General features: G+C 55.3%; 1 protein-coding gene across 4 annotated transcripts in view; it reads right to left on the minus strand.

The window, feature by feature from the left end:
- LOC138472193 (inositol 2-dehydrogenase-like) overlaps positions 1–14,205 on the minus strand; it is a 457,962-nt gene that overhangs the window by 215,741 nt on the left and 228,016 nt on the right. For all 4 annotated transcript variants that reach the window (XM_069610239.1, XM_069610240.1, XM_069610242.1 and 1 more), the window contains one exon: positions 519–589. In XM_069610239.1, coding sequence (XP_069466340.1) covers positions 519–589 — 71 coding nt within the window. The remainder of the gene's footprint in view (positions 1–518; positions 590–14,205) is intronic.

Here is a 14,205-nt window from a genome sequence, read left to right on the forward strand (position 1 = left end):
GCTGATCTCCTTGCTGAATCTGAAACTACACTAGTTACCTGGCTACCCTCTGATTTCGGGCCCTGGTCCCCTCCCCGCCAGTTGCACTCCTTCACTGCCCCCCTGGCAACCCTTGCACTTGGGGACTGTTTCCGTATCCCTACAGCCCCTACTAACACTTGACAACACCTGATGTCTGCAATTACCCTGCACTTGCCACCAGCTGGCTGCACTTTTATTTATTGGTTTTATTTACTTTACAGTTATCCTATGTACTGCACTGCCCCCCCTCCACTTTCCCCCGCACTTTCCCCTTCCCCCCTCACCTGCACTTGCGCGATCTCAATTTCACCTGGCCTAGTAGGATCGGTGTCTCTGTCTTCCATCTGTTTCCCCTCCCTTGCCTCATCGCGCCTTGAAACACTTGTGTATAGGTGCGTTATAAATGTCATATCATATTCCCATGACTTGATAAGGGATCACAATTATGTTCACTTAACGTTAAGCATCAACAACCCTTTATAGAGACTATCCCTTACCGGCTCTTAAGGCATCAACGACTATATCAGCAGCTGCTTCTGGTGGAGAACAGACGAGAACCCCAGTGACACTGTAAATGGCGACACAGAAAATAATATTTTATGTAAATAAGGACACTGCTTTGAGATTCAAGTAATGCAAAATTATATAAATGTCAAGACATTTAATTAATTGTTCTAATCTCATGACCGCTTACTCACAATAACAAAAGACACCTTGCCCTTGACCATGGCACTCAGAATGTATCTTTTGTGTGGGATTATACAGTTGCTCTGCCTATATGGAAGTCTTGAGACCTTGTCCATGGTGGAAACATGTGGTTTTGTGCTTTACATACCTTCAACTTACTTTTAGCACATCTTTGGTATTTCCTATGCATTTACCAGTACATGAGACATTTCGTTTCTAATTGTACTTTGGGCACTGGTTCAATAGTAACTGGACTAAAAAGAAAGCAAGTAGACGGAGCGCCCGGTAGTAGAGAACTTGCATTAACAGCTGGAAGTTCAATACATTGCCCTGGAGTGGGGGTTATTAAAGCCTTGACCACAGTTTCAATAGTATTAGTTTCTATACATGAAATGGACATTACAAGTTCATCAGCTAAATCATAGCAAAGATCAACCACCACCTCCTCTCTGGTGACGCCTTTAGTTTGGTTAAAGTCAGTCATTTTTGTGTCCATCTTGCTGCTCTAAGAACGTTTGCATAATTCACCATGGGTTGTGGGCAAACACGAAGAGACAGTCTAAACGCTTTGTGCATTTCCTTTGTCAACATCTGTAAAATGAGTCCTTATTTCCACCTATGGCAGAGAGCCATCAAACGAGTAATAAACAGGCAAATTCTTCCGAGGTCTGACATCGACCTCCTGTTCCCCCTCAACAGTCAATTCGCCCCGCAACAAATGTAATGAAGACTGTAGAGTGTCCGCCATGGGCCCACGTCTGTCAACCGCAGCACTCCTAGCCACTCATGCAGCAGCAGCTGTGGGAGCCCAGCGCTTTGGCGTGGCTGCGGAAGAATAGAACGTACTTGAGAAAAAACAAAAGCAGCTCTGACCTAAAACCCAGATAGCTAACAAATGGGAGTGTATTATGAATCCGTTAAGGTCGCTATTGGGTGTGACTTGCCCCTCAAATTGCAGCAGGCAAAATTAGCAGGAGCAGTGATGAAGTTGGAGCAGTGGAGTAACTTTTTAGAAAATGTTGGGGGGGACATGATTTCTGAACAAAAGGTGCCCCAGCCAAATGAATGGGGACAAAATGGTGTGCCATGAAACTTGGGGGGGACAAACATCCCTGCCCCCCCCTAAAATTACGCCTATGAGTTGGAGGGCAGAAGGAAGATAGAATATCCACAAGGTAAAAAACCTCCACCGACAGGTCTTCATCAGAAAACTCTGCTGGCCAACAGTGCAACCGCAGTGTACAGACACCCACACACCTTCATAGAATTTCGCAGAAAAGTGCCGCAAGCGGCTGGCGCAGAGTGTCCGCGTGCGATTGTCTGCGCCAGGCACATGCGCAAAAACCGATTTCCGCGCACAGCGTATTCATGGATTTTAGGCTCCCAAACCAGCCGTGGCGCAGAGTATCGCAGCGACCCTGCAGCAGCGCCAGTAACGCCCCCAAGAACGCCCTCGCGCAAGGAAAAGCCATCAAAATCGCTAAATCATCGCAAAGGGCTGCGCTAACCCTGGACCAGTTTACAGGGCTGCCAAACAAGGAACGCAAAGCGGGTAACATGCATATCAGGGGTACGCGGGAAGTTATACACGCGATTAGCCAGGGTACGTGTATTACAGGGGTACGCGGGAAGTTTTACACGCGATTCGGCTGGGTACGTGTATTACAGGGGTGCGCGTGAATTCTCACATGCGATTTGGCCAGGTACGTGTATTACAGGGGTGCGCGGGAAGTTCCACACGCGAATAGCCTGGGCGCGTGTATTTCAGGGGTGCGCGGGAAGTTCCACACGCGAATAGCCTGGGCGCGTGTATTTCAGGGGTGCGCGGGAAGTTCCACACGCGAATAGCCTGGGCGCGTGTATTTCAGGGGTGCGCGGGAAGTTTTACACGCAATTTCATCAGGGTACATGTATTACAGGGGTGCGCGGGAATTCTCACATGCGATTTGGCCAGGTACGTGTATTACAGGGGTGCGCGGGAATTCTCACACGCGATTTGGCTTGGTACGTGTATTACAGGGGTGCGTGGGGAAGTTACACACGCGATTAGGCTGGGTGGGTCCTCACAGGTGTTCCCTGTACACCCTCGGCGGCCCCTGCAGGCAGCCCACAAAACAGGGGACTACCCTGCACACCTGCTCATGTCCCCCTGCACCCCCACCCCCCAGCAGTGCAGGGGCACCCTCCACCAGGCCCCCACTCATGTCTCCCACCACCCCCACCCCCCAGCAGTGCAGGGGCACCCTCCACCAGGCCCCCACTCATGTCTCCCACCACCCCCACCCCCCCAGCCACCAGGGGCACCCTCCACCAAGCACCCACTCATGTCTCCCACCACCCCCACCCCCAGCAGTGCAGGGGCAGCCCCCACCAGGCCCCCACTCATGTCTACCACCACCCCCACCCCCCCAGCCACCAGGGGCACCCTCCACCAGGCCCCCACCCATGTCTCCCACCACCCCCACCCCCCAGTCACCAGGGGCACCCTCCACCAGGCCCCCACTCATGTCTCCCAGCGTGCTACGTGTATTTCAGGGGTGCGCGGGAAGTTCCACACGCGAATAGCCTGGGCGCGTGTATTTCAGGGGTGCGCGGGAAGTTCCACACGCGAATAGCCTGGGCGCGTGTATTTCAGGGGTGCGCGGGAAGTTCCACACACGAATAGCCTGGGCGCGTGTATTTCAGGGTTGCGCAGGAAGTTTTACACGCGATTTCAGCAGGGTACGTGTATTTCAGGGGTGCGCGGGAAGTTCCACACGCGAATAGCCTGGGCGCGTGTATTTCTTCAGGGGTGCACGGGAAGTTTTACACGCGATTTCAGCAGGGTACGTGTATTTCAGGGGTGCGCGGGAAGTTCCACACGCGAATAGCCTGGGCGCGTGTATTTCAGGGGTGCACGGGAAGTTTTACACGTGATTTCAGCAGGGTACGTGTATTTCAGGGGTGCGCGGGAAGTTCCACACGCGAATAGCCTGGGCGCGTGTATTTCAGTGGTGCGCGTGAAGTTTTACACGCGATTTCAGCAGGGTACATGTATTTCAGGGGTGCGCGGGAAGTTCCACACGCGAATAGCCTGGGCGCGTGTATTTCAGGGGTGCGCGGGAAGTTCCACACGCGAATAGTCTGGGCGCGTGTATTTCAGGGGTGCGCGGGAAGTTCCACAGGCGAATAGCCTGGGCGCGTGTATTTCAGGGGTGCGCGGGAAGTTCCACACGCGAATAGCCTGGGCGCGTGTATTTCAGGGGTGCGCGGGAAGTTCCACACGCAAATAGCCTGGGCGCGTGTATTTCAGGGGTGCGCGGGAAGTTTTGCACGCGATTTCAGCAGGGTACGTGTATTTCCGGGGTGTGCGGGAAGTTCCACACGCGAATAGCCTGGGCGCGTGTTTTTCAGGGGTGCGCGGGAAGTTTTACACGCGATTTCAGCAGGGTACGTGTATTTCAGGGGTGCACGGGAAGTTCCACACGCGAATAGCCTGGGCGCGTGTATTTCAGGGGTGCGCGGGAAGTTCCACACGCGAATAGCCTGGGCGCGTGTATTTCAGGGGTGCGCGGGAAGTTCCACACACGAATAGCCTGGGCGCGTGTATTTCAGGGGTGCGCAGGAAGTTCCACACGCGAATAGCCTGGGCGCGTGTATTTCAGGGGTGCGCGGGAAGTTTTACACGCGATTTCAGCAGGGTACGTGTATTTCCGGGGTGCGCGGGAAGTTCCACACGTGAATAGCCTGGGCGCGTGTATTTCAGGGGTGCGCGAGAAGTTTTACACGCGATTTCAGCAGGGTACGTGTATTTCAGGGGTGCGCGGGAAGTTCCACACGCGAATAGCCTGGGCGCGTGTATTTCAGGGGTGCGCGAGAAGTTCCACACGCGAATAGCCTGGGCGCGTGTATTTCAGGGGTGCGCGGGAAGTTCCACACGCGAATAGCCTGGGGGCGTGTATTTCAGGGGTGCGCGGGAAGTTTTACACGCGATTTCAGCAGGGTACGTGTATTTCAGGGGTGCGCGGGAATTCTCACACGCGATTTGGCTTGGTACGTGTATTACAGGGGTGCGTGGGAAGTTACACACGCGATTAGGCTGGGTGGGTCCTCACAGGTGTTCCCTGTACACCCTCGACGGCCCCTGCAGGCAGCCCACAAAACAGGGGACTACCCTGCACACCTGCTCATGTCCCCCTGCACCCCCACCCCCCAGCAGTGCAGGGGCAGCCTCCACCAGGCCCCCACCCATGTCTCCCACCACCCCCACCCCCCAGCAGTGCAGGGGCAGCCTCCACCAGGGCCCCCACTCATGTCCCCTATCACCCCCACCCCCCCGCCACCAGGGGCACCCTCCACCAGGCCCCCATCCATGTGTCCCACCACCCCCACCCCCCAGCAGTGCAGGGGCAGCCTCCACCAGGCCCCCACCCATGTCTCCCACCACCCCCACCCCCCAGCAGTGCAGGGGCAGCAGGCAGTCAGGCAGCAGCAGATGGCAGGTGGGAGCGTGCTCGGGGCTCTGGGGGGCAGTAGTTCGGCCTTCCGGGCAGGAGCGTGGTATTCCGTGTGCTTACGCGTGGCCAGCTTGGTACGGAGTGATTTGGCACGTGAAAATCCTGACAGTCAGCGTGAAAACCGAGGAAAGGCCATCAGCGCGTAATCGCGTCTGTGACGTGACCCGCACGGGTGTTTCCCACACAGCACGTGATGACAGAGCACACGTGGAAAGACTGCACGTCAGAGTGTAATCGTGTGTGATTGGTGGAAATGGCCCTACACGCAGAAGTGACAAAGCGTGTGATTGGTGGAAATGGCCCTACACGCAGAAGTGACAAAGCGTGTAATTGGTGGAAATGGCCCTACACGCAGAAGTGACAAAGCGTGTAATGGGTGGAAATGGCCCTAGCGCGTACACGCCGCGTAAGTGACGCTGGACGTGTGGGCCTGTATAAAAGGTACGTGTAGAACACGTTTTCCTTGTACGTGCTTTTCGTGGAGAGCGAGTGGGTGAATTCTGTACTTCTTGTCGTTTCACACGCGATTTACTTCACGGCGTTTCAAGTTCGTATTCCCTGTTACCTCTGACAGCTTTTTCTCTTTTTTCGGTTTTACTGGTTTACCTGGGCATGTTCCCTCAAACAGTGTTCCCTTCTACTGTTGTCCTGTCTCCTCAGACAGCGTACAAATCTTCTTTTGGCGGGGGTGTTGCCAACCAAACGTGCTCCTTTTACACGCTCGTTTACCAGGCAGACGGTGAGTCACGCACGTATCTAACATCTGTGCTTGCCCCGTGTGTAGCCTACCCCTTCAGAGGTCATTCTAGGCTGCATGTGACACGCATACGTTCATTCTTGTGTTACTGGGTGCCACAGCGTAGTGCAGGTTTTTATTTCTGCACACGTGGTCTAGGAGGGGTTGCGTGCACGTCATCTCCCTTTTTTGGGGCTCCTGTGCGTAACGTGACCCGTCATCTTTCCCCAGGGGTTACAATCAGCCTTGCAAGAGCACTAGGGTACAAATACCATCTGGTACCCAACCCCTTTGACCCCCAATTGCCCAGGACAATAGTTTACAGCCACTCCCATACGCACATTTACATCAGTGCCATGGCTGGGAGGCGAGGATTCCGTAAGGGTGGCAAAGGTGGAAGAGCCACAAGTGGTGGCCGTGGCGGATCCGGTAGGGGACGTGGTCGTTACTTGCAGGGTGAGCCTGTCCCCCCATGTGTGGAGGACCAGTCAAGGGCACCCATAACCCCCCCCCTCCCGTTGAGGCTGATGTGGCTGACACCATCCATGCTCAGCCCTTGTTGGACCAGCCCATTGTGGCACCAGATCTGGCTGACTCCATGGCTGACTTCCAGGTCAGCAGGCCTATGACACGTGCGCTGGTGCACGTTGATGTCACCATGCCACGTGCATCTGGGCCAGCAAGGTCATCTGCTGCACCAAGGAGGCAGGGCGGAGAGGCTGCAGGGGCAGCTGCGGCTCCATCCACCCCAGCCCTCACACACCCAGCCAGGACAGTGTCGGTCCTAGTCCATGCTGCTGACATTCCCCCTGACACCATCACACTAGAGCCAATGTCTGCACCAACTCCCATGCTGAGTGTGCAATCCCACACTCCTGATACAGAGTCCACCAGGGCTCCTGCCCCTAGTGTCCAGAGCGGCGCAGGACACTCAGGATCACCACCACCTTCCAAGCGGAAGAGGAAGAGTGCTCGTCAGGCACAGGCTGATGCCCCAGACACGGCTACCCAGTCCGGCCCGTCCAGGAAGCGCAGCTTCACGGATGACGAACTGAATGCACTTGTCGAGTATGTGTCCGCACATGACAACAAGATGGTCATTGTTGCAGGATCCAAGACCACACCTGCACAACGCCAGGCACACTGGCAGACCGTTGCGGACATCGTAAGTGCCCTTGGAATCGTGAGGCGCACAGCCAATGATTGCTATAAGCGCTGGAATGACCTAAACAGATCCAAGGCGTGGGAGATCTGGCTGATTACAAGGCATTGTCCGGTGAGTGCACATGCATGTGTGTGTCATCCATGTGCATGGTGTGTGTGTGAGGGCTTCTGTTTGTGTGCCAGGTGAGAGTGTGTGCACCTGAGTCGTATGTGTCAGCCATGTGCTTCATGCACTTCCTGCGCAGCTGCATTTGGCCATAGCAGTATCCCTTCTGCCAACAGTAGACATCTAGCCCAACTGCACGCCAGTTGCCCTTGAAGTGTCACCTTGCCACAACATAGTTGCTTATTTTTCACTGTTCATTCAGTCAGATTGTTTGCATTCCCCCACTTTTACTAGGCATGTCGCTGTCCACTAGTCACATGTCTGACATGGCTATGGTAAAGTGGAGTGACTTTGTTACCTGGATATCATTTGTACACACATGTCCCTGTGCAATTGGACCATTTCAGACTGGCAGCTCCAGGTGAAAAATCTGACCTGTTAGAATTAGAAAAGCGATTACATGCGGGAACTGGACTGAATGAATAGGTGCTGCCCTCCTCTCCATCTTCACTCAATAGCAATGGTACATGCCATCTGTGTGATGGCATGTGTGTTTCACCTGGCAATCACAGGCCAATGTGTGATGCCACTGCCAGGCAGCATGCAGAAAATGTGTTCATCTTCCATCTTGGTGTCATCAGTGTGTGCCATTTGCCTGCCCTTCATACGCAGTGAGGGTGCATGCATGGGAGGGTTTTAGTCATGTGGGACATGTGTCAATCAAGTACTGGTTCTCTTGCTTCTCAGCCCTCATTGTGTGCCATGGTGATAATGCCTGTTTTGATTTCTTTGTTTTTATGTCTTTGCAGGGGAAGACGCACCTGATACTGCTGGGGTTGTGGAGATGGTGCAGACCCAGGAGGGGTCCGAGGGCCGACCAACCACCAGTGAGGGACGTGGTGTGGTGGTGGGGGAGAACCCACAAGTGCTGCAAGTCGTGCTCTCAAGGGGTGTCTCTGGCTGCACCTCCCCCGAGCTGTACTCAGGTGTTGATTCGGATGAGACCTACGTGCCGTCGCAAGTGAGTGTTCCAGGGAGGGATTCTGTTCTGTCTCACCCACCTGCACCAGGGTCAGAACCCTCAATGGGGATGTCAGTGTTGGCAGCTACGCCTTTGGTGGTTACGGATGCAGGGTCACACTCCGCGACATCTGATCCTGTTCCTGGGCCAGCAGATCAGAGGGGGAATGCAGTCCTGCAGTCTCAGGCAGTGCCAGCACAGCAAGGCGCAGTTCGCCTTGCCCCAGACAGGTGTGGTGCCCGCCGACGTGGTGGCCGTACGCCACCTGGCAATACCGCATGGGAGCAATCCATTTACGGTATGGCAACCCAACAGGCTGCATCATCCGAGATGATGGCTCAGGCCATGGATAGGGTGGCCACTTCCATTGTCCCCCCAGAAAGGCTGATGGAGCGACTAGAGCAGGCAACCGACTCCATCTGCCAGTCACACAGGGAGGACATGTTGGGGTCCAACAGGGACAGGCGGGCGGCACTGGCGACTCTGCAGGAGGCCATCTCCATTGAGTCCCAGGGCCACAGGGAAGCCCTGAGGCAGGAGCTCCTTCACCTCAGGACGACTCTTGTTGAGCTTGAGGCTTCAACACACCAAAGGACAGAACAGCAGCTGGAGCGTCTCACCCGTACGCTCTCAACTGAGATGCAGGCAACGAGGGCGGAGGTCCGGGCATCCCGTGAGTTGTTGCATGGGGACCTCCGCACACTCATCCTCCAGAACCAGACCTACCACACCCGCATGCTTGCAGCCATGGAGGAGCAGACTAGGGCCTTGCGTGGGCTGCCTCCCATAGTGCAACCACCTCCAGATGCAGCTGCACAGGTTGATAATAGCGACAGCAGTGATACTCCCACAATAGGGTAGCCGTGTGGGCCATGAGCCCATGGAGGTGTTTTATTTTCCCAGGATCCACGCAGGTGGGTTCTGGTGTGCATCCTGTCCTCGGACCTCCTGGTTGGCCTTCCCAACCCCCCCGGGCCCATCAATGGCCATTTTTGATTGTTTCTTATTTTTATTTATTTTATTCCCTATTTTTTTGGGACGATTTGTTGGCTTCCGTGGTTCCTGTGGGCATACGCTGCATTGTGGCTGGGCACATGCAGGCTTGTAATGTATTTGGTTCAGAGGCTTGGGTTTGAGTCACACACACCCCTCCTGCTTCCCGTTTCCATGGGCTTGCAAAGGGTGTGCCCAAGTGACAGTGAATTACACAGTGACGTTGGACTCCCATGAGCGGTGTGGGCAGTCTGTAGTCAATACTGTGTATACATTCCTAGTGCATATTGCTGTTGTGTTGTACACTGCATGTTGCATTGATGTGTAACTCATCTTCTGTGTCTACCTCCCAATTTGCAGGTCCCTTCCTCATGTCTACACAAGGACCTCTAGTCTGGAGATGGGGTCCATGTTGGCAGCAGTGCACCTACAACTCTACATGGCGCCAACACTGCACAGTTGGTAGTGGTGGGAGTGCAGGCATTTCCAGGTGGTGAGACTACTAATATGTAACATTTGTGATGTCATGTTAATGGTAGTACGTGCTCAAGTATGTTGTTGGTCCGGCATTGCTGTGAGCATTTCAGGTGTTGCAGGTTTCTAATAGGGACACTGTACATAGTGACACTAGTGTCATGTTGTGGGGATTACTTTGTTTACCTGCAAATAGCATGACATGGCACGGTGTGTCGTGTGGCGGTGCTGGGGTTGGGTTGGTTGACATGGCACTGTCCTCTTGTTGCATTTTGCAAGTGGGTATTCATTTTAGCTGCTTGAATGTATAACTTCACAAAACTGCATTGGTGGTGTCTGTGTGGGTAGGGATGCACACATTGTGACACTTCCAGGTGTACAATCTCAGGCTGATATGGTTTTCACGGTTCATTCTCCAGACATTCAGGATCAGTGTCAGGTTGAGTCATCATTGATTGTCAGATGGAATGTGCCAGGGCAGTGTGCACTCCACAGGGGTGTGATTTCTATGTGAAGTAATTAGCCACTAGCTGTGTACGGGCTGCCTCCCCCCGTGCCCTTTCCCCTCCCATGCGCAGCGGCTGTGCATGTGGTTGGGGATGTGGGGCCACCACCATGTCCACGGCCAGGCCCCGGCGTGTTGCAACGTTGTGCAGGACACATGCTGCCACTATGATCCTGCACACTTCTGGGGGAGCGTACAACAGCTGGCCGCCAGAACGGTCAAGGGAGCGAAAGCGTGACTTTAGCACTCCAAATGTGCGCTCCACTATGCCCCGGGTTGTAATGTGGGCTGTGTTATATCTTACCTGGGGTGGCGTGGTGGGGTTCCGAATTGGCGTCATCATGTGGGGGCTGAGAGGGTAGGCACTGTCCCCTGTGGAGGTGGTGATTGGTATCATTGGTGGGGTTGTGACCTTGCTCAGTATCTGACATGCATGCATGTGCAGTGGCATTCATACTCACCAAGCAGCCATGTATCGCCATGCCGCCCAGCTTCTAGGTCCCGGCTTAGGGTGGACATTCGGTAAATGAAGCTGTCGTGGGTTGACCCGGGATAGTTGGCATATACTGAGGTGATGATTCCCTTGGCATTGCATACTACCTGCACGTTGATGGAATGCCAGTGCTTGCGGTTCCTATAGATGTGCTCTGATGCCCTGGGGGGACGTAGAGCCACATGGGTGCAGTCGATGGCACCTAGCACTTTGGGGAATCGTGCCACACCGTAAAAATCCAGGGCGGCAGCATGCCTTTCTGCAGGTGTTCTGGGCAGGTATATGTGCCTGCGGACTGATGGCCGTGCAGTGATGATGTTCAAGACCTGGTGTAGGCAGCGTGACTGGGTGGCCTGTGATACACCACCCACAATGGCACTTGTCCGCTGAAATGATCCAGTGGCTAAGAAGTGCAGTACATTGAGGACCTTCTCCAGGGGGCTGAGTGCTTGGGAGCACAGGGTGGGTGATGTGAGGTCATCCTCCCACTCACTCACCAGGTCCAGTATAATGTGTGGTGGAAACCTGTACCTCCCATGCACCTGGTCATCAGGCATCCCGAAAAGGCTGGTTCTGGGTGTGAATATTCTGGCCCTGACTATCCTCCTCCTCCTCCTTTGGTAGCCCACGCCCACTGCTGCTGCTAGGAACGGTATGTTCATCCTGGGTCTGAGCTTGTTCTTTTGTTAGCGCGCAAATTTATGCGTTGCGCGTGTTGTAGGCGAGCGTGTGACCCGCGCACCCCTGAAATCCAGTACCCAGTCCAATAGCGTGTGGAAATTCCCGCGCACCCCGGGATACAGGTGCGCTGACGTACTTGCGTGTATAAGTGTCCGCGCACCCCTGATATACACGTACATAGGCCAATCGCGTGTACGCGCACTTTTGTCCAATTACACGCGATGACACTCTCACGTGCTGTCCAATTACACGCGATGACACTCTGACGTGCAGTCCAATTACACGCGATGACACTCTGACGTGCAGTCCAATTACACGCGATGACACTCTGACTTGCAGTCCAATTACACGCGATGACACTCTGACGTGCAGTCTTTCCACGTGTGCTCTGTCATCACGTGCTGTGTGGGAAACACCCGTGCGGGTCACCTCACAGACGCGCTTAAGCGCTAAGGGCCTTTCCTCGGTTTTCACGCTGACGTGCAGGATTTTCACGTGCCAAATCACTCCGTACCAAGCTGGCCACGTGTAAGCACACGGAAGACCACGCTCCTGCCCAGAAGGCCGAACTACTGCCCCCCAGAGCCACGAGCACGCTCCCACCTGCCATCTGCTGCTGCCTGACTGCCTGCTGCCCACGTGCACTGCCATTTCCTGCCTGCACATCAGCCAGGGGTGCTGTTGCTGTGACCACCCCTGCTGGAACCGAAGACTCCCGACTGGAATTCCATTGCTCCACAGCCCAGCCCCAGGACCCAGTTGCCCACCCACTTCTACCTCTGGGGTTGTCATGTCGGGCCACCGAAGTTGGTGTCCTGGTGGAGCAAGTCCTGGGGCAGTATGATGCCCTCTTCGGAAGTTCCCGCGCCGACAAGGAAGGACGGACTCGGATCTGGACTGACATCGTGACTGCCATCAACGCGGAGGGGGTGGCAGTCCGGGACTTCCAACATGTCAGGAAGCGCTGGGAGGACTTCAGGTCCAGGACCCTGAACAAGGCCCGGCGCCTCTTGAAGGCAGCGGATGCCAAGGGGCGCCGGGGCCACTTGTCGGAAGAACAGATGGGGGTCCTGGAACGCATATCCCCAGCGCTCCACGTCCAGGTCCTGGAGAAGCAGACCCGTCTGGAGTCGAGCGGTGAGTGTACATGCATCCTGATTGTGAGCAGTGCGTGTGGTGATTATTCGGTATTGTGCAGGTTGCACATCTGTTTGTATGGGGTCGAGTATGGGTGGGGGTGTACAGGGCCGTGGGGCTGACACATGCGAGGGCTGTGATGTGCGAGACATGGATGGTGCTTGTGTGTGTAGGCTTGCATGGCAAATGCAGTTGTGCATGCACACATGTTTGGATGAATGTGTATGTAAGTAGACATGTCCGTGATGTCAGGCATGTATGTTGTTTTGGGCTGCATGTACGTGCACTGTGTACATGTGCATGTGTGTGTATTTGACAAGGGTGCAACAGTGATGCAACATGGATGCATGTGACTGCGGTATGTGTAAGCCTGATTGGCAGATGTGACATGGATGCCCGTCTGAACAGTGCAACACTTGGCAGAGGTGAACACATGCATGCAAGTGTGGTGGTGTGTGTACATGTGTGGTGCACTTCCTGTGTTGCATGTGATGTCTGGCTCCCCTTTGGATGCTCATGCTGTTGTATGTGTAGGGATGGTGCTGGCAGTTGCGATATGGCTGTGGTATGGCTCATGTGTGCGAGTTGCAATGACATGTGTGTTGGTGATTGTGATGACATGTCTGAGGTTTGCCAATGCCACTCATGTGCAACTGTCATGTGTGTATGTGTCCATTGTACAGTGCCCTGATGCCTGTGTTTTGTTTCTCCCTGTCTGCAGCGTCAACTGATGAAGAGGGCGGAGAAGGTGCTGTGGAGCACAGCGGCGGGGATCCGACCGCCAGCCGGAGACGCAGGGCCCGGCTCCCCTCCCGTGTTGTCATCTCGTCAGGGAGTGAGGAGTCCGGTGCCGCGTCCCAGGCCGCAGCTGCCGGGGGGAGGTCCAAGAGGCGGAGGTTGCAGTTGGACTCCTCGGCAGCAGAAGGGGCAGCTGGGACCCCACAGGGCCCAACAGGGGAAGATGGCACGGAGTCATCCAGGTTGGTGGGGGGTTTGGTGGAGGAGGAGGCCGTGCAAGCACCAGAGACGGGGTCTGGAGGTGGGGATCCCACTGGTGCTAGTGGTGCAGTGCAGGACCAGGGACAGGAGGCAGCACAGGCGGCCGCGGAGGTGCCTGTGTGCAATCCTGACCCCGATCCTGTCCCTGCATCATCTTGCACCAGCAGGGATGCCTACGTCCAGACCCGTTTTCAGGCAGGGGATGAGCTGACGTCAACTGGCCTTCCTCTGCCTGCGGACGTGGCCATCCAGGTCCGGGTTGAGCCTGTCCTGGCTGGTGTGGCGTTGCGTCAACGGGCCATGCGAGGTGACCTGCAGTCTTTTCATGGAGAGACTGCACGTCATCTCGAATGGCTCGTTGACCACGTCAGCCTGCTGGGACAGGTCACCCAGGCCGGATTCCGCCGTCTGATGGGGCTTGCTCCGACCCCCTCCTCAACTGGACACCCTACGCGCCAGTCGTCCTCTGTGCCATCTTCCCACCCATCAGTCACCTGGATGCCCTGTGGAGCTGCCTCTGACGGTGCGGCCAGGCTGGTGGAGGAGGCATCCCTGCCACAGTCGGGAGTCGGAGGTCCAGCAGGGGTGGCCATATCAACAACTGCACCCCAGCCGGCGGAGGATGTGCAGGCAGCAGGAGGCAGTGCACGGGCAGAGGCAGAGCAGCAGCAGCAACATGGTGGGAGCCATGA

The sequence above is a fragment of the Ambystoma mexicanum genome, chromosome 8, assembly GCF_040938575.1.
Source record: "Ambystoma mexicanum isolate Mex_15411 chromosome 8, UKY_AmexF1_1, whole genome shotgun sequence".
Taxonomy (NCBI): domain Eukaryota; kingdom Metazoa; phylum Chordata; class Amphibia; order Caudata; family Ambystomatidae; genus Ambystoma; species Ambystoma mexicanum.